Source organism: Scomber scombrus, chromosome 18 (genome assembly GCF_963691925.1).
Source record: "Scomber scombrus chromosome 18, fScoSco1.1, whole genome shotgun sequence".
In the NCBI taxonomy this organism is placed as follows: domain Eukaryota; kingdom Metazoa; phylum Chordata; class Actinopteri; order Scombriformes; family Scombridae; genus Scomber; species Scomber scombrus.
Window position 1 is genome coordinate 19,136,130 of NC_084987.1, and position 27,863 is coordinate 19,163,992.

At 40.6% G+C, this 27,863-nt stretch overlaps 2 protein-coding genes across 2 annotated transcripts in view; one reads left to right on the top strand and one right to left on the bottom strand.

The window, feature by feature from the left end:
• Window positions 1–15,740, top strand: part of clec16a (C-type lectin domain containing 16A) — a 48,018-nt gene extending 32,278 nt beyond the window's left edge. Inside the window, exons 21-25 of the mRNA XM_062439588.1 lie at window positions 7,961–8,112; window positions 8,700–8,904; window positions 9,856–10,026; window positions 10,921–11,058; window positions 12,593–15,740. Of these exons, the coding sequence (XP_062295572.1) occupies window positions 7,961–8,112; window positions 8,700–8,904; window positions 9,856–10,026; window positions 10,921–11,058; window positions 12,593–13,254 (1,328 nt within the window). The 3' untranslated portion in view covers window positions 13,255–15,740. The remainder of the gene's footprint in view (window positions 1–7,960; window positions 8,113–8,699; window positions 8,905–9,855; window positions 10,027–10,920; window positions 11,059–12,592) is intronic.
• Window positions 15,741–20,650: 4,910 nt separating this feature from the next.
• Window positions 20,651–23,586, bottom strand: socs1a (suppressor of cytokine signaling 1a). Its single transcript, XM_062438954.1, has 2 exons — window positions 23,424–23,586; window positions 20,651–22,282 (listed from the first exon to the last, which is right to left on the bottom strand). The coding sequence occupies exon 2, from the start codon at window positions 22,223–22,225 to the stop codon at window positions 21,512–21,514; it is 714 nt and encodes a 237-aa protein (XP_062294938.1). The 5' UTR covers window positions 22,226–22,282; window positions 23,424–23,586; the 3' UTR covers window positions 20,651–21,511.
• Between the last annotated feature and the right edge of the window lie 4,277 nt (window positions 23,587–27,863).

The following is a 27,863-nucleotide window of genomic DNA, read 5'->3' on the forward strand; positions in this document are numbered from 1 at the left end:
ATCTATCTAAAAGGTAACGATAAAAGAATAGATGTAAAGGATGCATAGATGATTCTCCACAGTCTGCATAGTGAAAGCAGCAGCAGCAGCTTTAGTGCTCTTTGTCTGCACAGGATGCGTTTAGGTACAATATTAAGTTAAAGTCACTTGTGTTTTTGCAAGCACTCAGAGCCTAACATACAATCACTGTAGTTATGCACCTAACATTGACTTGAAGTATAAAACTATCCCTCAGCTTGCAGGTAAGCATGTAAACAGTGACTGAAACGAGCTGATGCGCAGCCTGTGTATACAACTGTATTGATTAGAATAGAATGTGTGTGAAAAATTCGAGCTACTCAAAAACAGACAAATTGGCTGTTTCAATCTTTCAGTTTTACTTGAGAACCACTACATAAGCTCTGGTTTCAAAGTTAAGAATATTCAGGAATTTAACACTTAACATGACATTAAGCAGGCTGAGGTGGAGAAGTAGGAAATGTTTTTGACCTGCTTCTGTCATGTTATTATTCATGTTTCCTTTATCTTCTTATCTGTAGGGGAATCTATGCCTACATATTTTAGATTGTTTTCTTGGAAGTGAGTGTTATGGTACTGCCCTCTTAGAATAATCATCATCAAACAGTGAGATGCATTTTTCATGGAATAGAGGAAGGATGTAGAAAACACTTAAATGTGCTGCTATAGTAAGTTTCACTCAGTTCCACTTTGTTATTGCTAAGAAAGAATCAGCCACACTGTTTTCTGTTTACTTTCTACATGTCTGGAATTAAGTTACAGTTATTAGTAAATCACAAGTCCAAAGACATGTAGATAAAAGTAACTGGTGACTCTAAATTGCACATACTGTAGGTGTAGATGTGAGTATGAATGGTCTATGTATACATGTCAGCCCTATGATAGAGTTGTTCAGGATGTACTCATGTCAGATGAGATGGGTACATAGGCGAGGTGAGCATAGGCAGGTATAGATAAAAGATGGATGTATCCATTTGGTTGACATGTTTGACACATTTATACAGTATTACTGTTATAGTATTGTTTGTTATCGCTTTGTACAACTATAACTTTAATACTATAATTGAATTAAATTGTCTTTATTGTCATTGCATTGAGGTCAATACAACAAAATTTAAAACGGCTCCATCCTCGGTCGTCACTCACACACACATCTCAGATCAGATTCAGCTTTATTTATCCCCGAGGGGCAATTCAGTTTCTACAAGCCCAACCTCACATAAACAAACAGTAATCAACAACATTTGTTTATACACAACAATATCAGAGGAGGCAATAAATGACCAGCGGGGAAATAAAATACAATACTACACAATATTATACTAATACAGCTGAATAAAGAACAGCTGAATAAAGTGCTTGAGAATATTGCACAAAAGTGTTGCTCTGAATAGAGTAAAGTGCAAAGTGCAAGTACGAAGTGAAGTGCCAAGGTTTTTTGCACATAAAATATACATAAATAACATATAAATATATATATATGTATATGTACACATATAAGAGCCCTAAAGGTTAGTGCAAAGGACTGTGCCAGGCTCATACTTAAATAAAAGGAATAGATAACATATATACACATATAGATACATACACCCATACCCATGCACACATACATACATAAAACTCATCATTTAAAGTGCATAGATGGTATATAAAGTGCATTTAGCGATTGCACACAGTTTCCTGGCACAGAAACAGGTCATGAGGCTAATTGGGTGGTGGGGGTGGGGGCAGTGGGATAGGGGCAGAGAGTTCAGTTCCTGAACAGCTGAGGGGTAAAAACTGTTTCTCAGTCTTGTGGTGCGGCACTTCAGGGCCCTGTACCGCCTAGGGTAGTAATGTGACGATATTATAGGAGGGGTGAGTGTTGTCGCTGATGATCCTGCAAGCATTGCTGTAACAGCGTGACTTGTAGATGTCTTTTGGGGGGGCAGGGGGAGTCCAATTATTTTTTGTGCCGTCAACCGCTCTCTGGAGGGTTGTCCTGTCTGCCTCTGAACAGTTCCCAAACCCTGCCAGAATAGAGTAAGTAAGTACGCTCTCTATTGAGCAGTGATAAAAAAAAGTCTTCAGCAGACTGGCAGAGATGTGGTTCTTCCTCAGTGTCCTGAGGAAGTGCAGTCTTTGCTGGGCCTTCTTTACTGCAGCTGTGGTGTTAATGTTCTATTTTATGTCATTGCTGATGTGGGTCCCCAGAAACTTAAAGCTGTTCACCTGCTCCTACGCCGGATCTCCTATCCTGAGTGGCAGGTGCACATCCCGTCTTCGTCTGAAGTCCAGGAGCTCCTTTGTCTTTTTGATGTTTAAGGACAAGACCTGTCAGTCTGTTGATTTCATCCCTGTAAGCGGTTTCATCACCGTTTGAGATGAGACCCACGACAGTTGTATCATCTGCAAACTTGATGATCTTGTTAGTGGAGTGAATCGGTGTGCAGTCGCAGGTGTAGAGGGAGTATAGAGCAGGGCTGAGCATACATCCTTGCGGTGCTCCTGTGCTAAGTGTCAGGGCAGGGGAGGTATGTGGACCAAGTCTAACCGTTTGTGGGCGGAACCTTGGTCAAGAAGTCTTTAATCCACAGGCACAGGTGTTTGTGGAGACCCAGGTCCTGCAGCTTCTGGACTAGTATCCGTGGGATAATCGTATTAAATGCGGAGCTAAAATCCACAAACAGCAGCCTCACATATGCCCCTTCCTGCTCTAGGTTGGATATTGCAGTGTGGAGCACAGTGTTTAAGGCGTCCTCTGTGGATCTGTTCGCCCTGTAGGCGTATTGGTGCTGGTCCAAGGTGGGAGAGAGAGTTGTCTTCATGTGCCCCAGTACCAGTCTCTCGAAGCACTTTGAGACAGTTGGAGTTAGGGCCACTGGTCTGTAATCATTGAGGGAGCCGATGTTGGATTGCTTGGGCACAGGGATGATGGTAGCAGATTTAAGACAGGCCAGGACAGTAGCATGCACCAGGGAGAGATTGAAGATGTCAGTTAGAACCTCTGCGAGCTGGTGAGAACACTCCTTGAGAACCCTGCCTGGGATCCCATCAGGGCTTGCTGCTTTCTTGGCATTCACAGATCTCAGAACACGTTCAACCTCGTGTGTCTGCAGGGTGAACATGCGATCTTCTGCGGCCGGCCTGGGTGTGTCGGCGTAGTCAGATCCTGTCTCAAACCGGGCGAAGAAGTGGTTCAGTTCTTCAGCCAAAGATGCGTCTCTGCTGCTCTTGAAGTTGGTTATGTGCTGGATACCCTGCCATACCCTTGCTGAGTCCCTGGTGGTGAAGTGACCCTCAATCTGCTCTCTATAGGCAACCTTAGCTGTTTTTAGACCCCTCTTGAGGTTATGTCTGGCCAGGCTGTACTGCTCTCTATGTCCAGACCTGTAGGCTGCATCACGTTCCATAAGGAGGAGCTGGACCTCTTTTGTCATCCATGGCTTCCTGTTTGGGAAAACACGGATCTGAACTAAAATAATCCAAGTTATACACACGTACAAACACATCCCTGGCCTGAAAAACTTTCACTTGTTACAGGCTCCCAAATTTAAGAATTTGTTTCTTAGTCTTTCATTTCTTTCAGATGCTTAGTTGTACAAATGTGTTATTTTTAACTGTTAGCTGACATTTGAAATGAGACATAGACATGACACCATAGAAGTTTTAAGTCTCACCACAAATTCCCCATAGCCAATAGTATCTCATAACTATTGAGTATAGTAACTATATTAGGTGTATCTTAATCATAGAAAGTAATGTTTTCTTTTCCTCTTTTACACTGTTTTTTCACCATTTCTATTCTTATGTCATCCTCTTCCCATATCGATCAGTAGCATGACTGGGTGTGAGGATAAAAATATAAGAAAACCACGTAAAATGTTATGTGTTTTTGTTAAAAAAAAAAAAAAATTACCTACATGAGTTTCTTTGTGATTTAAGATGGTGGCCGTACCAATAAATTCATTTACTAGAATTATAACCGAAGAAAGACTTCTTTGTAAATTCCACGGGGGTTGTTTACTTAGCAGTGATGACTGTACGATTTCTACCAATCTTTTACAAAAGTGGCCAAATGAATGAATTAACGTCATGACACAGCAGGGTACCTTCGGATACTGAAATGACATCTGCAGATGTGTCATAGCTGTGTTGTCATAGGTTGGTTTCTGTTTGACTATACAGTATTTTTAAAATGTTTGTCTTCAGACTGCATGAAAGACCTATAATTAGTTCATGTCAACAACTTACTTTAACTCTACCTTTTAACTCTTGAAAAATGTTTCATTTTTGTGCCGATGTTTTTTATGTAGCTCTGCTTCCATACATTTTATTTTCCTAAACCCAGAAAATAGAAACTCGCATTTTTCCTCATGATTTCATAATTCCTCTCTTTAGGGAAGAAACACCTTCTTCCCTAAAGATATCTCAAAAAAGTAAATCGACAAATAGATGGAAACATGCCTATTGAAACCAAATGTCACCCTCCAGCTTCACTTTCAATTCTAATTCAGTGGTTGAAACTATTATTGTCCATGATTCTAAATGCCAGTCGAAACAGTGTTTCGCAGATCTACATAGATAATGACAGCCTTTGAGAGTTGCCAGATCATGCTTGACAGTCATTGTCTTTAACTTGAAACATTAATTTTAGGTTTCTGATTATCTCCCTTACATTTAACTCTAAAAACTTCCTTTTTCTCACTCTTCTGTGGTTTGGGTTTTTATCTGATGTCTTCGACCATTTATTTTAATCCAGGTCATTGACCAAAAAGACGTTTTTGAGTAATTGTCGGAACAGGGAGGGTTTTTCCTCATGGGTTGGAAGGTTTAACCCTTCATCCTTCCACCCACAAACTCCTCTCTGTGACCATTTGGCTGCCACCGCCTCCATTTCACCACATCCTTTGGTAACTGTTCAATCACAGAACATTTGACAATGTTTGAACATTGTGTCACTTGAGTACTATTAGTCCTGTGGTTAGTAGATTGCCTTACACAAAGAAAGTCATGTTTGAATACCATCAGTGGGAAATTTGCCGTAAGTATGCTTGAGCAAGGCAACATTTGTGCAACTCAAAGTAACATTCAAGGAAACTCACTCCCGCTGACATGTCCAAGGGGGGAGTTCTGTGCAAGATGTCTATTGGTATGATTTATCACATAATAAAACTCCGGACATGAGCACTCTGTTGGACTTTTTCCAGGAACTTGAAAAGAACAGGACGTTTTTTCAAAAGTTCAGTTATGTAGTTAATGACAAAGCTTTCTTTTCATTTTATTTCAAATGAATAGGTGTGATCAGTTGACCTTTGAGGATGAAATTCTCAGGAAATATGGGACTTGGAGTCATGTGTTGTGGTTTTTTTTCTTACACAAGTGAATACAGCTGCTCCATTGCATTGTCTTCAGTAATATGTGCTTTCTTGGACAGGCAGTGTTAAATACAGACATACAGATAGTGAAATCGGGCAACTTTTATCACTGTTATCTGGTGCGTTTTACTGAACAGTATCTGTCTCACTGGCATTTTGGTTGTAGTAGAAAAGGGAGGCATAGGGTGTCTTACTAAGATCACCCTCTAACCCAGAAAAACGTAATAAAAGCACCTGAAACTGAATCTTTCATAGAAAGGTGTTTCCCTGCTTTATCGTCTGTCTGGTTGAAAGTTATTTCAAAACAAAGTCAGCGGTTGAAACCATTGCAGGTATCCCAGAAGCTAATGGATCGAGTCAACTTGTCCGTCATTAAATTTCTCACATTTCCAGGCCTTGTTTGACCTGGCTAGTTGACCTACCCACGACTTCTTTAGAAGTTATGTACAAGTCGGGAGTGGGAGGGTTTTTTCCCAGCTGGTCTGGGTACTCTTAAACTTCCCCGAATTTTTTTGACCATTTGGCTGATAGCATCACTCTGCTACCATAGTAAATTGGGGACTACCTCCGCAGCTGCAGGTACTTTTCTGTGCTCACTGTTTCAGTGGGTAAAGTCAATTTCCTAGTAACCCCAATTGATAGGTCATATAACCAGAAGGTCACATGTGTGATTTACTCTACAAGTAAGCAAGTGTGCATGAACAGCTTTATGACATCAAACACCAAAAACCATTAAGAAGAAAGTGTGAAAGTGTAGAATAGTGGTCCTCCACATCAAGCATACTACTACTTCTATAGGGGCTTCTTAAACAAAGAAACTCAAGTCAAAAATTGATTAGTCAATACTTTAGAATATAAATCAATGAACCAAAAAGCATACTGTAAATACTCACAAGAGGATGAGATATGTGAGACTGTGCAAGTGAAAGAGAAATCAATTGGGGAATTTGTATATCAGTCTGGTCTTAGTATTTTATATTTAGAGCCAGGCAAGTAAGGTGATATTCAAATGAAAACCAGTGTAGTCAAATGAGGTCATCGTCAGTTCCTCACTTCATGTTTGCTTCCTAGTACTGTAGGTTTTCGTGGTAAACGGAAGTGACGATGCTCAGATGTGGGCGTATCATTTCTGCATCATGCTCCCAGACATGTGGGAGAATAGCATTTTCTCTGTCCTTTTAAGTGCGTAGCAGCCTGTCTGTTTTTACTAACTGCATATCGGACTGATGTCTCTGTATGCGCTAAGTAATGTACATTAGTGCATAAAGTCAACAGTAGTTCAACAGTAAAACACACAATTACTCTTCATTAAAAGCACTTCATAACTAAAATCTTTGGTAAACAAATTGCATAAAGTTGAATCACTGTATGGTTTGAATTAATTTATAACATAAAAGAAAAGTAGGCTACAGTGTGCTAATTTAATATGGTTTTGCATTAGTAATAACATATGTTCCAGTCACATAAAACTTTGTCAGTCATAGTCTTTCCTGAAGCAAAACAAAAGAGTGGTGGTTATTCCATGTCTGCAATTAGGGCTGGGCAATATATCGATATTCTATCAATATTGTGATATGAGTCTAGATATCATCTTAGTCATTCCTTCAATATTGTCTCCATATCAATATCAACATATTCAGTCAAAAATATTGTGTGTTTTGTCCATATCTCCCAGCCCTAATGTTAGTAATATATGCTTCACTAATTATTTCACAGCACATTTTACAGTGTACATGTCTATCATGGAGCTTTTGAAGACTAAAATGTCTTTTGAAAATGTGATGGTCACAGTCTGCTTAGTTCTATCATTTTAGCCACATTAGCAGCATGGCTTTTGGGAAGGTGATGTTGGTCTGTATGTTAGTTGGTTGGTCTACACTGAAATGTCTCAACAAGTCTTGAGTAGATTTCTATAAAGTTTTGTATAGACACTCATGGTGTCCAGTGGATAAATCCTAATGACAGTGATGCCCCCCTGACTTTTTATCTTGGGCCACCATGGTTTTTAGTGAAATTATTAATAACTTGTAGTCTTGATATTTGGTACACACATTCATATCTCCCATACGGTGAACCATAATAACTTTAGTGATCCTCTGTCTTTAAATTTAGCATCATCGTCAAGTCAAACCATATCCAGTAATTAGTTGTATAGTACAAATACCAACAAAAACTAATGGCCTCAGCAGTGCTTTGTGTTTAGTGCCAATTAGCAAATGTTATCAAGCTATCACACTAAACTAACATGGTGAACCTGGTAAACATCATAACTGCTAAACATTAGTTTGTTAGCATTGTCATTATGAACATGTTAGCATGCTGACTTTAGCATTTAGCTAAACACACCATCATGGTAAGGTTTAGATTTTATGGTGCAACCTCACAGAGCTGTTAGTGCAGGAAAGGCAAAGTGCTTCTGTGCCCCACCCCCCCACCCCCCGACTGGCCTGGCGCTACAGAAACTAATTGCACCTGCTTACTGGATACCACTAACTGACTATTTAAACCATAAACAAGTAAATTCTCAGTCCTGGTATCTTTACTCTCTCTTTACCATCATGTTTATCTTTCTTCCTTCTTTTCAGATAACAGTGACCTAATAGCTTGTATGGTAGTCAGTAAAGATGGCGGCCAGGCCCAAAGGTTCCTCGCTGTGGATGTCTACCAGATGAGTCTGGTCGAACCAGAAACCAAACGTCTCGGATGGGGTGTAGTCAAGTTTGCTGGCCTATTGCAAGTAAGAGACCAGTTGTGTATGTGTGTATGTTTGTCTGTGTGTGGGTCTTCATGTTGGGGCGCCCCACATCATTTTCACTAAAGAAATGCTGGAAATATTTAGAGCACATAGAGTAACACATATTACTGTTGTCAATGGGTATTTGACTATTTGACTATTAGCTTGTAGAGTGATACTGTGTATTCTGCGTTGTCACCGTAACCTCAGGAATTTCTGACATTTGTTGTAGTGATACTGATATTGCAACAGTGTTATTACAAAATGCTTCCCATGTGTATTTAGTGTATATAACTTTTCTTTCTTTCTGTTATCTGATGTTTTTGGGTGTGAATTTGTGATTGTAACTAAGCTAACAGTCATGTCCCATTTATTTTTCTGTCAACACACTTCCATCCATTTGGGTTTTTTTCTGTCCCTCCTTTGCGTTTGTTTTTTCTTGTTTTTGTTCGTCATTATCTTCACCCTGACACTTCCACTTTGTCTATTTTCCTCTTTGTTGACCCTGTTTTCATCTATCTCATGCTGTTTAAACACTGGACCACTCTCTCCCTCTCTTTTATTCCCTTCCTCCCTCCTTCTGGAAACAGGACATGCAGGTGTCCGGTGTTGAAGACGACAGCAGAGCGTTGAACATCGTCATCCATAAGCCCAGCTCCAATCCCCACGCCAAGCCCCTGCCCATCCTGCAGGCCAACTTCATCTTCGCCGACCACATCCGCTGCATCATCGCCAAGCAGAGGCTGGCCAAAGGTCGCATCCAGGCCCGGCGCATGAAGATGCAGAGGATCGCAGGTGTGTAAACAGGAAGCGCTTCAAGCCTTCTGCTTTCACTCATATAATCAAAATGATCCCTCCTTGAGCTTTGAGTAAAAGTAACTCACGAGTTTAAATGTGTAAAATACCAAGCATATTTTATCATCCACAGGCCAACACGGCTGTGTGCATTCACACTGAATACTAATTAAGACAGTTTATACTCTACTATCAAATTCTGGTTTGTTTTCCCCCGTGGTGGGATTCATTTGGGCAGGTGTGAACTCAGTAATCACACTCAGGTGCAGACCAAAACACACGCACCAAGACACTTTAGAGGAGGTGGTCTTGGTCCCGTTTCAAACAAACTTTGGGGTGGTTCGTTTGTCGTGGGATAGTAATCCGACCTCAATCTGACCCAACTACCAGGTGTACTCAGAAAGTTAGTGCGAGGCGGCTCTCGTAGCCAGATGGGATTTGCATTGCGGGATGGGGATGAGCAAATTTACTGGCCACATAATAAATCAAAGCTCAAATCTGGACAAGAACAATGTAGTACTTTTGTATTTGGAAAGTAGACCTCCAAGTAGACCTTGTATTTACATTCTTGCTCCTGCACCAGATACTTCTGACCAATGAGGGAAGAGAGCTCTCTCATGTGGCTTGTGGTGCTGCATTATTGCTCGCTTTGACTTTCCCCTATGTCAAAAGAAACCGAACCAAGGGGAAAACACACCAGATTTACCAGCTCATCAGCTGTTTTGGACCAGAGCAAAGGAAGTCTGAAAATGTTCTAAGAATTATTGTTCTAAAACAATAAATAATGATGGATCAGTTTCTTGTACTTCCCCTTCTGATGGCGAGATTCTTTAGAATTGCTTGCAAAAGTAATAACAGATATATTAAAACTTGCCAACACATCACGGTCAATGAGGATGTGAACCCTGCTAAAATAGTCACTGAAGTCACATCTGTTGCCTCTGTGTGCAGCTCTGTTGGACCTGCCTGTGCAGCCCAGTGCGACGGAGGTGTTGGGTTTCGGTCAGACAACCAACGCTTCACCCAGCGGCCTGCCTTTCCGATTCTACGAGCAGTCAAGACGGGCCCCCAACGACCCCACTGCAAACAGATCAGTCTTTGCCTCCGTGGATAAAGTACCAGGTAGCACACAGATAAGCAGGGTCCAGTCTCTACACACATGCTTCAGACTATACACTTTTCATTTCAGGGAGGCAGAAACTCCACTCTCCTCCTTTTGTTCTTCTTTTTTGTAGACTTTTTTAAAGTTTTAAATATATTTTCTCATCGGAGGCTTTAGAATAAGGAGCAAACAAAACACACACAGACACTGTTGTAGGAATTAGAAAGCCTTTAATCTAGAATCTGAGTGAGCATCATAAAATAAAATAAAAACATCATAAAACACTGTCAGAAAACAAGGTCCATGTTGTATAAACACTGAATCAATTACTGCAAACAGAAATAATAGATATAATAATATAGATAATATATAATATAATAATAGATAAGAAATAATATAAAACCTTTCCTTTTAAGTCTTAGAGAAAACTTTTCAGAAAGTTGCCCTGACCTTAAAACCAACATGACGATGTTATCTGAGCAGTGGAAATGGGTTTACGATTTGATCTTTAGTGTAGAAGTGTAACCGTAATTCAAGACTTGCTGCTGATTAGAGGCTTTGTGTTGACATGGCACTCCAGAGGATACAGCAGTAACTCTATCTATTTCCTTTCATATTCAAAACCTATCCTGTAGTTTTACTGTCACCTTATCAGTTCCAGCTTAATCCGTTTTACAGGTTTAAATGGCCTGCTGCAGTCCCTGAATAGCTCTCTTTGTTCGTTTCAGCAAGGAAACCTACTTCTGTAATGGAAATGACTTTAAAATGTGAAGCTCCTAAAATCCAGGCTTTTTCAGTGAGGATGTCAGGGTCAGGAATGGTCCTGAAACAGTGATGGAGCTTCCCTACAGTTAACACATGCGTTTGTGTGTGTGTGTTTGTGTGTGTCTATGTTCATGTGCGCCGTCCCCCAGGTTTTGCGGTGGCTCACTGTGTGTCGCAGCACAGTCCCTCTCCCCTCTCCTCCCCCTCGCCTCCCTCCAGTGGGAGTGGGAGCACAGGAAGATGTGACTCTGTTACTGCAAGCACTATATCAGCTCAGAGCCCCACAGGTAGCACACACACACACACACACAAGCACACACATTACCTGCATACAGAAGCACAACAACTCATTATATCTGCCCTATACAGTACATATGTTCCCTTATACACGGCAAGAGTACAAGGTGTGACTGTGGTACAGCTACACTACACATACACATACACACCGCAAAAAACACTATATAGTTTACAGTTGTGTTGAGTTCCAGGTATATACTGTAAGAAGTACAGACACTATGACAGGATTATATAGGTGTCTACTATACGTACTGTACATACTCTACTGTAGTGTTTGTTGTGTGAAAATACGAATAGTTCCACTCTAGCCTTCAGAGTACCTGTTAAACTGGTTACAGAGCTAGGCGATATCTCAGGGGACTCCCACTGTAGAAGACAAAGACAAAGGTCGATTCACAATCAGCTTTGTTTGGAACAGTAAGTTTCACTATAACTGAGCTGAATTCATCTGAACTGAGTTACAGAGCAGGTAAAAGTTACACCCACTGGAATCATAGTTTTAGGAAGGTGACTACAGTGCTGATTGTGTTGGTTCCTTATGTTATCAGGTGTCAAACTGATTGAAACCTTCCTTTTTACATCATAATAAACATATAGTATCTCATTAAATGTTTCTTATCAGCCGTCCTTAGATTGTAAGTCACATACCTGCTAAGAAAGCTCTAAGGGCGTGCTCTCATTCAAGTGTTGCTTCTGTTAGGGCTATTTTTCCCCCACAGTATTGAGTGAATGGGTGTAAACAAAGGAGTGCTTCATACACTGGCTCATACCTGAATGGCTTCAGTAATGGATCTATCGACTGGAACATCCTTGTATGCATGATCTTCATGGTGATAGCTCGTCACAAACAACTTATAATTCTAAATCTTATAATTGCAAATTGTCCATCGAGCATTTCCACTAATAAGAGCAGATCAAACCAGTGTTTTCAAATCCACTGATTTCTGTGATGACAGATGATCAGATGACACTGATCATTGTAAAACAGTTCTGTTGTTTTTTCTGTACTGCACCCTCACTCTTACTATGTGAGTATGTTTACATATTAGCTGACTGTAATACATAGTTAAAGCTGTAGCTGCGCAAACTATAGTTACTGCTGGTGCTGCTTTTTATGTGTGATACAAATACAGTGTAATCACCCTGTACCTCTTAATTCTGCTTTAAATGACACACCTGAAACAATCTTAACCTTTTTCTAAGGGATCTGCTCATTCTTTTACGCTATGAACAGAAGGCAACGATTTAAAAGGAGATTCTCGGTGAACACGCTGTGCTTTTTTAGTGAGTCAGCAGTTTGTCTGTGTCTGTCTAAATGTGTGTGTAGCACTTGAGTACCCACATAGATAGATGGTTCTCCTGTTTGTTATAAATCCTGTTTACAAATCCGGGTTTTAGTGTTTCCACTGGTTATAGAGTTTTGTGTTTCTTTTAGTCGTACATAAACATTACATTAGGACCTCAGTGAGAATCCTTCAAAATATGTCTTAAACTTCCTTCACTCTTTCCTCTGCTCTCCCTTAGATGATGGCACATTTTTGGAGCACACCCCTCCCTCCTCCTCAGGTGGAGAAGGCGAAGGAGGAGGAGGGGAAGTAACGCTGGTCTCCTCCGCTTTCTCGACCCCAGCTCCAGCTCAGGCTCTGGCCCCAAGCCTCACCCCGGCCTCCCAGCCCACCATCTCCCTCCTCACCGACAGCGATGGCGATGCCCTCAGTGTGGAGTCGCTCACGCTGCTGCCCCCTTCCGACTCGCCGCACCTGCACCCCTGCACCAGCCACATTCCTGCAACCCTTCAGAGACCGGACGCCGCCATCCCTGAAGAGGAAGAGGACAACGATGAGGAGAAAGAAGTTAGGAAAGAAGAAGAAAGGGCAGGGGAAGAGCTAAAAGAGGAGGAGGTGTCTCCGACAGATAAGACGGAGACAGACGCGACGCTAAAAGAGGAAACCACAACGACGGAGTTGGTCACACCCACTGAGGAGGCACCAGAAGAATCAGAGGGAGGTGAGGCGGCAGAGGATAAAGAGTCTGTAGATAAGGACACTCCTCTGGGGCAACATAGAGACCTGTCCTCTGCCGCACTGCTGAAAGAAAGAGACGACTCAACAGCTACAGAGTCTGTAGAGAAAACAGAAGATACAGAGATACACACTGAAACACCAGAATCACCTGAGCTGGACTAAAATTCATTGCCCATGCACTTAAACTCATCTCTCACACACACATATACATGCAGAGGACAGTGAAGTAGCGGTAGTTAAAACTATCCAGCTTGGCTGCGGTATATTTTCGGTATATGTTGCGACCTGTTGGTAGTGCGTGATGTGTGAATAGTCTAAGAGGCTTCTGGAGGCATTCTCAACATTTGTGTTTGCACATGAAGAAAGACCCTTTTTACTCACAGAGGAAGAGACAGACAGACGGTGCAACTCATGGAAAGCTCAAAGCGCGTCTGGGTTCCCGTGCACTGGAGTGCGTGTGTATGCAAGTGATTTTTAGCACGCGCGTGTGTCAAGGCGCGCAACCAGCAACATTTTTTTTACTCATTCTGATTGATGGTTTGTCAGCTCAGAGACACACACACACGCACGCACGCTCCACATACTGCTGCTGCTGTTGTGAGGTTTTAAAAGATCTGTTCTATTTTTATGTCTTATGTTCACATAACAGTTCACCACTGCTGTTTTGTGGTGGTGGTCACTACTATGCTAAACACACTCTCATGCTGTCTCTCTCACACACACGCACACACACACACAGAGAAAGTAAGCTGCACTAGCCTTTTAACTGCTGCATGTCAGACCTGTTTGCAGTTACTGCCACATAGAACTGCCATTGGTTAGGCATGTGTGTATGGTTGTGTTTTCAGGGTGTGTGTTCTGGATTCAATTTAGTTCTTATTGTTCCACATGTAAAGTAATGATCCATTCATTTCCCATTTACTAATCAGTGTCTGTTTTTTTTTTTATGTATTAAATGATCTTGAGCCAGGAGGGAGCACACTCTAAAACATTCATTTGATGTTAACGTGATGTTTTGCCTCCTACCCACCAGTATTTCTGGCCATCTTGTTCTCCTGTAAGTAAACATTTGGATGGATGAATGATGAGTAAAAGAAGCTTTTCAGATCGCAATCACAGCCAGAACATAGTTGGTTACCATCGTTTTTAATGTTGATCTCTTGGGCTGACAGTTTAGGACGGGGTTGTTTGAGTGCAGCATATCAATGCATTTTATTTTTTAAGATATGCAACAGGAATCAACAAACTTTGACCTCAGCGGATTTTACATTAGATCACTTACTCCCTTCCTGAATCCATGAATCAAAGCCTGCAGTGATAAGATAATGCATAGCAGTTGAGTGAGTAGTAATAGTAGGTCAGTCCACACATTTATTCATTCATTCTATACAGTGAGAATTTCAGCTTGTGGTAATGCAGTGTACCACCGGTTAAAAAAAACGTAAGTATTTCGGATCGTTTCATATGTTAAGAAAATAGATTAAAAAGTAATTTCCTTGATTAAATGAGTCTTGTAGAGCGATACAGTTTAATAGAGATAAGTGATGTTAGACGTGTCAACTTCAGAGCTGCAAGAATCCGTTTGAAGTAACATTTGTGTCTTTAGGTCTGCACATCGCAACAACAACACTGGGTTGAATGTATCTGCCGGTTGCCCTTCAGACACTGACCTGAGCTCAGTTTTATTCTCTATGTACGTGATGGAAGGGATCTTCCATCTGTGTGACTCAGATTTTTCCTGGAAAAATGACAGCAGCAGAGGTTCCCAGAGTTGCTTCCAAGGCTTGATGTAATGTTTTTAGATAGATAAATACTCTCAATGCTCTTATAACCTTTTGATCCCCCCGCCCCACACAAAAAAAAAAAAACACAACGAGCTGTTCTGACGTCAGCGTCTGGGGCTAAACCTCCTCCTTTAATCAGCTGAATAAAGCTTTACTACTGCAATAATCCTAAGAGCTAATCAGTGAGGGGAGAGATGAATGTAATGGGCAACTTCTCTCTCCAACAGCTGTGGTAATTGAGCGTCATGAACGGAGTCTGTGTATTTTCATCCTTGACTCACAACTTGATTTGTAATTCTTAGGAACAAAGCACACTCATTGATTATTCAGAACATCCTTTTTCCCTCTTATTTACTTGCTCCTTATTCTTTTGTATGCCTCTGTGTTCTAGCTCACTGTCTCATTTCCTGTGCCATTATTATCTCAAGTCTTAATGCTCGATCATTCTTATTTTTAACTCTGTACAGTCGAGTTTGTTAAGGAGAAATTCAGAGCAATACTCTTTTCTTTCTTTATCTTTTCTTCTTTTTTTTGAGTCTGTCTCTTAGTGTTTCAATCTTTCCACTGTAAATAGCAGCAGAATGATAGTGATGAAGAGGCTTGGTGCGTTTGTAGAGAAGCTAGAGACTGTTTGGAGGAACACGCCGCCCCTGTTGTCTCCCAACAGGCCGGTGTGTTGCCTCTGACCTGCAAATTCTGCCCGAACATGCCATGCCAAGCTTCCATTATTATGTCTCTGATTGTAGTGTGTGTGTGTGTGTGTGTGTGTATGTAATATGTTTGTATGCTCTGTAAATGCTTTTGGCTTTTAAAACATGTAATTATTGTTAATGAACTGAAACAGAGAATTAAATAAAGACTGCAATAAATTATTCTACTTAACAACAGGGAGGCCTGCGCACCAGCATTGTTATTGTGTTTTGCTGACAAAAGATGAGGCTGTGCTCAATCTCTTGTCTTCATTCTCTCGTGTAAAATCCTGACCTACAGTGAGGAAGCTTGGGGTGAACAAAACACCCACACGGTGAACTTCAAACTGCAGCTTTAAGTTCCATCTAACATTACCGTGAAGGAAGAACGTCTGGCTTCCTACACTGCGGCGCTACAACTCTGTTTCAGCCTGTGTTTGAAAGTGTTTGTTTTTGTTCATGTGTAAAAGTGATGAACATAATGTCACTGAGCTGAATTCATAGTTGTGTGTGTATGTATATGGCGGAAGACTGAGAGCATGACGTTGCCTTTACACTTTCTACCTTTGCGTTGTCTTCCTGTGGCTGTTGCAGGAGCCCTCAGTCACCTTGCGGTCTGTACGTGTTGCTTTTATCGCGGTTCCTCTCTTCAGGGAAGTCTGTGTGTGTGTGCGCAATCATGTGAATGGGTTCCTGGTACTGCAACGATACTGAAATGCTTTTGTGTGTGTGTTATTTCTTTGTACCAAACCACACTCGCAGCATTACATTGAAGTTTTGACTGTAGAGATCTTAGACAGATTTGATGATTTGGGTGTGCAGGAGATGTGCTGTTCAAGTCTACACGCCCTTGAGTCTGCTAAGATCGCTGGTGAAGATTTTAAAGGACAGTTTCACAACTTTTCAAGTCTCTGTTGAAACCTTTCTTATATACAGTCTATGGTTGAAACAACAGACAGGTGCCCAAATGAACATTGAAATATGTTTTTCATGCCACAATCATTCCCCCTGTCCATACTGGCCATTAGAAGATCCCCTCATAATGTATTTAAAATGTAAGTAATGTGGGTCCAATTCACAAGCCTTGTTCTGTAAAAAATAAAAACACATTTTTATTTATCTGACGCTCACATGACGCTTCAGCTAACCAATTCAGACAAAATTTCGAGGGAGCTCTGGGACAGGGCCCGAAAACATACCCATCTTTCAAGGAATGGTTTATCACTCACATGTCTGCACACTAAATATGAAGCTAAAACCACCAGCTGCCTTGTTTAGCTCAGCATTAAGACTGGAAACAGGGAAACAACAAGCCTGGTATTATCCAAAGATAATGTCAGCCTAATAGCACCTCTAGAGATCACTGATTAACACATCATACCTTTTGTCTACTCTGTTCAACATCCTGAGTTAGAAATGACAACCTACAGTTACTTTCTAGAGTGTTCTTGTCAACATGATGTGGTCAGATAACCATCAAAGATCCCAGGAAATGTACGCGTCCGTCCGAGAAACAGCCCAGCAGTAATCCCTCGTAAAAGCCACCATGTGATCCGTCAAATGATGGCTTTAGCTTCATATTTACTTTACAAACATAAGAGTGGTATCAGTCTTTTCATCCAACCTCACCAAGTAAGCAAATCATTTTATGTTTAAATTTAATCACACATCAACACATGAAATTTCTTCAGCAATTGGGCCTTTTTGGATAAATCTGTGAATCTTATCCACTGTTCAACGTTTCTATAAAACAGCCTGCAAATCACTCATGCCATAAATTCTGAGATGTCTTATTAACAAGAATTACATTTGATAGAAAAAGAAATCCTTTGGAAGAGCCCAAAGATTTAAAAGAAACTGGTGACTAATGGTAGTGTCATTGAGGAACTGTGTTTCAACATTTCTCAATGAGAATCTGTTTACAAGAAACTCAGGAATCAGTGTTTAGTCCCAGCAGCCCCAAGCACGAGCAACCAGCCAGGCTGCCAGATAGTTGCAGGATAAACACCCTGTTTTGAGATCTATTTCATTGGAAAACTGGAGTACAATACCAAAAAACAGATCTATGTCTTCATAGCAAGTGCAAAGGTCTTTTTTTTTCTCAGCCGTGATGTGTTCAACTTTGCCAAGGAGGCGTCAGTTTACAATTTATTTCTGTACAACGCTGTGTGTGTGTGTGTGTGTTTAAAGGACAAAAAATTCCAAGTGGAGGATTCTACAGAAATCAGCTGATAAGCACAGTCATAGAATACCTCACTTCACCTTTCACTTCTCAAAATAGTCGGGAATGTCCTGAAAACTGAGAAGCTCTGAATGAAACTATCACATATGATTCATTCCTCACCATCCCCCAGCCCCAAAAGATCACAAACACACTTGTGTTTAAATCTCTAATCTCAGTTTCTAGGTAAAGCTAAATGAAAAAAGACTTGATAACACACACGCCTCTTAAAATTAAGATATTACAACCATCTCTTATATATCACTGACTCATGTTCCATTGAGTGTCTTTTCGTGTGTGTGTGTGTTTGTTCCACCCCTGCTACCTCTTCCTCAAGTTGAGATAATTACATCTTCACACTAGTTAGGCTTTACTTGAATCAGCCTGTGAGTTTTTTATATGGTATGACTCACCTTTTTGTGTGTGTGTGTGTGTGTGTGTGTGTGTGTGTGTGTGTGTGTGTGTGTGTGTGTGTGTGTGTGTGTGTGTGTGTGTGTGTGTGTGTGTGTGTGTGTGTGTGTGTGTGTGTGTGTGTGTGTGGCTACATTTGTCTAGACCCAAGAGAATAAAAAGAAATCCCCAGCAAGATTGCAAGTCTTATAATAAGGTTTGGTTTTAATGTGGGAGTTCTGATCAAGTAGGCCTATGAGCAAAGCGTTGGAGGTCAGATTAGAAATTAAAAGTATACTACACTGTTGTGCAAAAGCAATACTTTCACAAATGTCATAAATCTGCTAAATTAAGACAAAACCATTCTGCCCTCTAAAGATAATGTCATTTGGAGTCTCAGCTCATCTTGTTTGCATCTACTTCCCACACATAATGTTATACATGCTATCAATATCCAGTTAGATGTGAAGATATCTAATATTTTAAAGCTGAATAGAAGCCTGGGTAGTTTAGCTTAGCATGGCTCTGTCTGAAGGTGCCAAAAACCGCCATTAATTAATACATAACAACTAGGCCTAGTGTAAACTAGCAGAGAACAATTAACTTACTGTTCAAGTTAAATATTGCTTATGCGCTGGGCTAGCTAGCTAATTGACTAATTAACAAACATACAAGCTTATTTCTACATTTTGTGTGTTTTATGAATTCAGCTTTGTGGTAAGCTAAGCTAACTCACTGCACATGGTAGCTTTAGTTACACTGACCATACACATATAAGAGTGGTAACTACTGGTGTTTTATTTGAACTGGGAAGTCAGAATTTTTTAGTTCACAGTCAGACATTTCAACCGGGACACAATATGAAGTTGGATATCCGACGCCACTAAATCCAAATCCAAGATGGCTGCTCCATGTATCATCAGTGTGAAAGCTGTAGTAATACATTGTTTATTAGCACTTCTGTCTTGTGTCTCTTTGTTATACACAAAATACTGTCCAACCTCTATCTGTGGACATATTGCTACAGTGTTTGTAAGAATTAACTACAGTGTAATGTGTTGTTACCAACTGGTATTGCTAACAATCACTAACATTGGACACAACGTTTTTATGACTTGTACTGGAACGCAGTCAACTTGGGTATGACGTTATTCCCTGTTCTAACTTTCGAGGTAACTGAAATGTAGCATAACTCTCAGCAGTAAACAAGTGAGGGGTTTTCCCAAAATGCCAAAGTATTCCTTTAATTAATGCAGACTCTCCAAATAGAAAAGCAACAGTGAGATTTTAGATTATATAAAGTTACATTTTTGTAACAGTATTCCTCCTGTGAATAATGACAGCAATACAGTGAAAACACAATGACCTATGTTTAGTTTGGACACTGCCAAAGTCTGGGAATGAACAGAAGAAAACCCCCACTGTTATTCTTGAAAACACAGTGGAAACACCTCACCATTATTTTTGGGTAGTCTGATACTACTCAGAAGCTGAATCCTCTACATTTTAGAATGGAAATTAAAAAATAACCTTTAAATGTACTTAGGAGCTGAACTCTTTAACTGTGAATCAGACAAGAAGGGAGTCTCATTAATGAATGCCACAACAACTCAGCTTGGTTGAATGCAATGGCTGTGTCTAAGAATGCGTAAGTTATGTAAGGCCACAGTTTAATCACTATCATTAGTGTTTGATATTCCAGTTCTCATGGATTTCAACTTATCTTTTGTCCAATGTGGAAGTCTGTTCCTCAAACAAACAAATTCTCCTATGAGTCATACTCTGTAACAGTCTTGCCACACCCAATACACAAAGGTGATAATTCTGTCAATGTTCATTCCACTCTGTTAAGTTATATATTTGTTCTTAATATGTGCTACATACAAAAAGTACATTATTCAGAATTAAAATTAAATCCATACTGTAAATCTTACCCTGACCTTTATCAAACATGTCTCTGCCTAACCACTAACCCCAAAAATGTCCCACTTCCTCCTGAGGAAAATTTTAACGTGCACTGGGTCCTCACTAGGTTCTAAGTACTTGTGTGCACAGACACTCACATACACATACACACACACGCACAATCACACACATCAGTATGTGTCACCTCTGCTCTGTTTCTGGTAAATATGTGTGTCTAAGCGTAACAGTCCATTTACTACAAAGTAACCCCACCCACCTGTCACTTTACCCTACAGAGATGAATCACTGTGGTGACGATACTGTACACTACGTAGTCACACTTCCTGTCTGTCCTATTGTCTATACAGACAATGCACACAGACTATGTGATTGATCAATTATGAGGGTGTGTGTGTGTGTGTGTGTGTGTGTGTGTGTGTGTGTGTCCCTCCCTCCCTCTCTCTCTATCCACACCTACAAACTCCTACTACTCCTGCAGGTGTCAAAATTTGCTGAACAAGCATACCATTCACTAATGACACAATCAAAAAAGTTAAAACAAAGTTAGAGTAGTTTAAATACTTTAATAAAATATAATAAACATAATACAAAAAAGAACATAGTACTCGGCTCATTCAGTATTGATTTACATATTCAGAGAGGTGAGACCTCTCCATACAGTACATCTTGATACCACAACACATGACTCCAATACCATCTGATCTGCAAGCAAAACATGTCAAGTGGTATCTGAGCCATCAGTGCTGGCAGACATTCGTGAGTGATGTAAACATTCAAAGGCATTAGAGTATTGCAATCTGCTACAAATATAAATCAAGTCCTACAGGTGATGGTTTCAATTGTACTCTCTACCACACCTCCATATTTTTAAGAGACCGTTGTGTTTTGAAAAGTCCACTCTGTAGGAAATGTCAGTGTCCTTTTGCAGCCCATCATTAAATATTTAAGGCCCTCTGGAGGTCGCAAACGGGCAACAACAAAATCTGCAGTTTCCAGGAAAGCAGTCACAGTGGACTCCACCAGTTCCTGTGTCTTTTTAATATCTCCACTGTCTCTGTAGTTTTCTCTTAATGCAGCATTTTCCATCGGTTTTTGCTTGTTCGAGGCCAAAAGGTGCTCTGCCTGTATGCAAGTTGAGTCTGGAGAGGTAACATATAGTGAAATGTCACAAATGAACTCCGTCCACCTGGAGACTGACTGTGCTTGACCGTGCAGATAAAGTCTTTTATGAAACATTTTGCAGTCTTTCAGCACAAAGTAGAAAGATGATGTTGTCTGTAACCCTGGCGAAGCACTCTTAACTTCCACCTCATGATGGACAGGCCTTACTGAGCGCTTCTGACAGCTACGTTGTAAATACTGCATCATTGTAATTAATAATAATACTGCCAAAATACCATATGGCAAGGTCATAACTTGTAAGGGAATTCCGACAGAAAGTCTTTGACAACATGGGTGAGTGGCAACTCTGACACCTGGCTTGCTCCACCGCACATTTCCATAATGCGCTTCCTGCACAGCTCCTGCAGGGTTGGCTCCCATTTCCTGTATGGGATGCTCAGGCTCTTCTTGGGAGAGCTGACGTAATGCTCCAAGAGGGCAAAGAGTGTTGGGAAGGTGCGCTCGTTGCCCGCCAGTGAGAACTTCTGCCGCTTGTAGTCGATGCGTACGCTGACCGGTCCACTCTTAGCGTGGTAGGACAACGTGAAGAACACGTCTTTCTGTCTGCTGTCCCGGATTAGAAAGCTGCCCAGTGGAGCGTCCCGCAGCATGCGGTGTGCGTCCTCCACTCCCAGAGGGCCCCAGTAGAAGCCGCTGCGCTCGAGCTTGGATGCTGTGTCTGTGATTATCTTGCAGTCCTCCTTGCAGCTGAAGGTCCGGAAGTGGGTCAGATACACAGAGGGGACAGATCTCTGGTTTGGATCTGGAACGGCCCGACGCTGAAGCTGCTCAGACTCTGTGCGGTGTGGCCCCAGGGCGAGCTCGTGCCTCTGCAGCGATGATGATAGTGATGATGAGGAGGAGGACGAGGAAGAGGAGGATGAAGAGGAGGACGAAGAGGAGGATGATGAGCTTGACACGAGGGTCTTGTCGTGGCCTTCCACTGTGCTGTCGGCTACCATCCTACAGGGGAGAGAGGCCCCAAACCCTCTCCCATCTCTGACCACCACACTGACATTCTGGAAGAGACAAGACGAGAAAGAGTTATTATCATAACCATAACCATTCATTAATTACTATTAATCAAAGCAACTTGCATCATTTTTACAACAGCTTGGTCTAAGTAAAGTCAGGTAAGAGTTAAGTCTTCCTCCCTAGTAGCTTAACACACAGCTTTAAAACCAAGACTCAGATAAAGACCATGTAAGGTCTTGTTGCTCGAAATGAAGAGTGCGTGCAGTATTGAGTGTCAGTCTGTATGCGTAATTAAGCAACTTTGTCTGAGTACAGGTTAGAAATTCATTTTAGTTTCCATAGAGTGGTACTAAGTTTGATATGACTGGAATGCGGTTTGGCTGATGTCAGCCACAGCCAGATTACTGTACACTCACTGCATGCAAACACACACACACATACACACACGAACAGAGTTTCTGATGCTTATCTGGGTAGCTTTTTATCACTTGTTTCTTAGTGACTGTGATCAAACATTATGGGGCTTACGTCAGATAATGAATAGAATTAAAATAGCTATACATTGTGAGCTGAAAGTAGTTTTGGTTTTACATGACTTTTTCAGGACATTTAAATGATTTGAAACACTAAACCGTAACATCCCTCTCTTATAGTGACCCCCTGAGGTTGGACTGAACCTGTTGGATTGTCTTTGGGTTTTTTTTTACAAGTTACATAGGACATTTCTGTGTATGTATATATATATATATACAGACATGTCCTGTTTAACTTGTAACAGAGTTCGCAGCCTGTTGGTATTATCAACTGGCTGCTTCTCTGTTTGATTCACCCCTTATCTAAAGATTGTGCTAGAAGTTTCTCAAAAGTCGTGTTATAGTCCAGGAAAAGGTTATCAATAATTAACTGGATGATGACTTGCGTTGCACTTGGGGGATTTTTTATTATTATTTCAATGCCAGGCAATCAGAATCACATGTCCAAACCATGTCAATAGATAAAAAATGACATTCTGATTATAACTCAGTTTGTTTATGTATCACTTCTAGACGAAGCTCCTCTGTTTCTATTCCAAGCTGTTACCAGCTGGACACTCAGAAAACCTTGAATTATTTCATTACTTTACTTGAATTGCAAAAAACAGCCATAGCTATTCAATACTATAACAGTACAGCAGAAAAGTCTTACCGTTTCGCTCTGACAACGGCGGCTGTTTAAAGCTCAATTTCTCTGTAAATCCCAAAGTGCGTAAACTGCGATGACAGCGGTAAATATCCTGCAAGCAATCCGTGTCGCAGCGCTGGGTAGATTGGGTAGAACGAGGCTTGAGGGGCTCGATGGATACAACAACGTCGACCTGCTTGCTTGGCTGTGATTTCTACCCGTCTAAATCAATCTATCATGTGTGGCGCTTTGTCACATTTTCCAAGGTTTTATATAGTCTAAGCTCCGCCCTATAGCTACTCTTTACAGTCAGCCTAACTCCAGTGAAGAACTGAAAGTGAAACTAAACTTGGTTCGTTTCTGCCTCTCTCTCAGTTTATTTGAACTCGCGTTGTATTTAGAGAATTTCTCGAAAACCACAAAACCCACATGACAGCGTTTACAGAAAACACAGGCTGATCCGAGTAATGGCAGCTTGTAAGAGATGCTCTTGCTGTAGCGTTGTTAGTGATGTTTTTTAAAGTTTTGACGTTACGTTGACGTGTCATGTTTGCTAGTAGATGAAGTATTTTACTAAATGGTACAGTTTTATTCAAGATAGTATTAAACATGAAAAAACATCAGACATCCTAAAGAGCACAAGATGGACTCAGTTATGACCTTGTATATTATTACATGTCGGTATCATTTGCCAGCAGATTTTGCACGAAGATTAAAGTCCATTAACCTTTGATCACTCAGGTAAAATGTATTCTCTTTTCCAGTATAGGTGGATGTGTCCAAACAGTCATATAGAAGTTTCTGTTACACAGCAGCCATTTATGATATCATGTCACATTAACAGGAAAAACTCTTTTCCCCCCCCCCCATCCACAGTAAATATTGAAGGGGGAAGGCAGCTGTGAATAATAATCACAGGGGAGCACAAGTGAAATCAAGTCCATGCTTGTTGCACTTCTTCATTTGCTGTTAAAAGTAGACACTGTAGGGGAAAAAAAGGTTTCATCCAGCCCTCACATTTGAGGTGATTCATCTTAGTGATGCTGGTATTGTGACATCTTAACAGTCATTTCGCTATTTTGACTTTCAAAAGTTTATTTCAACTAAGCCACATCAAGCTGTTTCCTCCGTGAATCCCATTTTTTTAGTATATAGTGTGTGGTATCAGTGACATCATGAAAGATCAGAACTTTGTTGACTACTCAATGCGGATTGGGCAGTGAGTCTCTTAGGCCGGTTATTATATCTGGAATCAGAACCAAAATAACATTGTATATTGTTGAAAACTTTTCACATCTCATTTCAACTCAATGTTTTTCAATCATAAGTAAAACTATGTTGACTGATGATGCAAATCTGAAAATCCCATATAATCATATCTAATCTATTAAAGTCCCCTGGCTTGTTATGGTTGCATTTGGATACTGGCTGCAGACATCCTGCATCTCTACTTACAGTGTTGCAGTACTACGTTTTGTCTTTGGATTGCACATTACTCAACCAGTGATTCATGCCAAAAGAGACACGTATTTGGCAAGCAGCACAAACTTAATGCACCCTAAGTCTTAATGAATCTGCATATGTTGACATCACCTCATGGCATCACAATTAGAAGACCCTTTTTTGAGAGAAAAAAAAAATTAAGAAATGAAAGTTAAGAGCTGTCTCCTCCTTGCAAGTCTGAATAATATCACATTACAAGTAAATATATATCATAGTTTTAGGGAAAGGCAGATGGATCAGCAATCCCCCACCATCCCACCAACACCACAACCCTTCCCCCACCTTCACATGTTGTCAGGTTAGAAAAGAGCGGGTCTGTTAAACAGAAAGTTAAGGAAAGATCTGAGGTCAGCTGCCACAGGCTTAAAGAGGCGGAGACAGGCAGGCAGAAGAATGATAGCTAAGAAAAGGCATGTGAGGTAATAGTGTCAGTGTATAAACTAGTCTGACTCAACTTGTGGTCAGATTAGCCTGCTGGTTCCATTGTGTATATCTAATCATGCTAATGAAGACCACCACCTCATTTACCACTCATCGTCTCCACCATTGTGATTGTTGAAGTGTGTTTGTTCCTCCCTCATTGCAGAAACAAGACAAGAGTTCATTTTGTATCCCATCCCCCAGCTTGAAAACCATTAGTGTGAGCCTCTATTGTTGTGTGCATGTCCTGGTTGCATTCATTCAGTTTTATCATTACTTACTTTTGAGACTCATATCAATGCTTATCACGTTATAAATAAATCCTTCATGTGTAGCGTTGTGTATTTTGTGGGTGGCTTGGCTAATAAACACTGATACCTGACAGCCTGATCCAAGTCAAGACAGAGAGATAGAGAGGCAGACAGGGAGAGTGAGGTCAGTGGGTTTGAGGATCATGCTTAAATAAAAACATGCTAAATGTAACAGTGGGTGTGTGTGCTACTGCAGTCTCTGCTTCTGCTGCATGACTGTCGTACTGTGCGTGCATTGCAGATTGTTGGAATTGTAAATCATCATCTCATACTATACAGTACGTTGTGTAATGGTCTGCTCATGTGTTCATGTGTTTTGTGTATACTTGCGTGCAGTCGATGTTTAACTGTTCCGTGAGTTTCATTTCTGTGAAATAGGGAGGGAGAGAGAAGACTGAAACATAGCCAGCTTAATAGTGTGGCTATTTTGTTTAATGCAGATCCTTGCCGAGTAACTGGTGTGTATTTATGATTGCAGCGGTTAAGATGACAAACACGCTAGAAAATAAATTCAACATATGCATTCAAATGGAAAAAGTATGAAATGAAAGCTAACATGTATGTTGCACTTAAAATGATCTGGGATTAGTTTTATTCATTGATAAGTGTTTGTTGTTGTAGACACATGAAAATGTCTTTGCTTGCATGAGATCATGGAGTGTTGATGCATGACAGATGCAGAGCAGGGGAAATCCTTTTTTTTATAGTCTTGTTAAGATAGACCCTATGAGCTTTGTTGTTGTCTGCCATTTATTCCCTAGAACATCCTTAGGCATGACTGCTATTTATAATTAGCAGATCACAACATCAACATGTCACAGCACTATGATTCTGTGGTTGTTCAGAGGTTCTCATTACCTTCAAATTCAACTATGTATACCTGCAATTTCCAGCAACATGTCACACCTGGTAGAAGACGACTTGTGTGTCTTCGTGTATGGTTTTGTGAGTGCAATCAAATCGAAACTTTTCCAAACCTGAGGTGTTCATGAAGGCTCCATGTCTGACTCTACAAAGAAGAAATCTGCACATCCTTAGCTTCAACATACTTCAAATCTATTTCCTTTTAATGTTGTTTAGCAGTGAGAAAAGGTAACAATGATGGGACATTGTGTGTTTACATTATACACCTATCCTTGGATATTTGCTCAGTTCACGTTGTAGCTTCAGCTTCCTGACAGCATCCTTAGTGGGCTTCTTCTTCACTTCTGGTAGGTGTAGGAGTCACGGACAGTGCCGCGTTGGGTGTGGCTGCATTGACTATAATTCAAAAATTACGTATGCAGTTTAGAATCTAGTTTGAACTCTTTCAGCACCCACTCTTCATCCTTTGTTTGCTCTTTACTCTTTTCTTTTCCTTGCTTCCTCACGGAGATTGTCTTCATTTTAATTTATTGTTTCACAATTTAAACATTTCAAAACCTTTGTCACGGGTTTAATATTATGTGTTACATACTATACTGTGAGTACAACACCACCTCCCCCTACTTCAAGTCAACTGGCCCTATGTCAAGTCAACTCCCCTACATGCAGTCATTGGGCATTGCTCCATAGCAGAATGTAGTTTCAATATGATGGCAAGGTGAAAATGATAAGAAAAACATAACGTTTTATTGCTGTTTTGTAGTCTTTACTTTCACTTTCTTCAAATGTAAATTCTGTGATAAGAACTGCTGATAATAAGGTGTGAATGGCAGCTTCGGGGAATGGATAGCTGTTATCTTACAGTAAACACTACACTGTAACATTAACTGCCTTTTTTACAGCACATGTAAATGTTAAGGCAGTGTATCCTAAAGTGCCCTGGTGCAGCAAACCAGCAACTACACTATGTTAAAAAAAAAAGAAGTGATTTTAACATCTCCACTCTCGGTGTGTTTTGGCTTGGTAACGACGGAGACTGAAAATAAAACCACAAAGAAGAAAAAGTACCATGAAATAAGAATGAACATGTTAATTAAATTGGTTTAAAATAAAAGGGTAAGCTGCATTAAAATGACATCAAAACAATACTAAGAACGTTTTTTCCAAGACAGTATGACATGTTGCAACTGGTAAACTCTCAAGCAAACATTTATTGCATTGTGGAAGTTGTTTACTTGGTTTAGGTCAGGTGTTTATTGCTGCTGCTCATTTACTCTGGAAACGCTTTCCTGACCTGCAGCATAAACATTTGAATATCACAGTAGGATTAGTCAGATAGCTCTGAGGAGACATGGAAGTTTTCTTT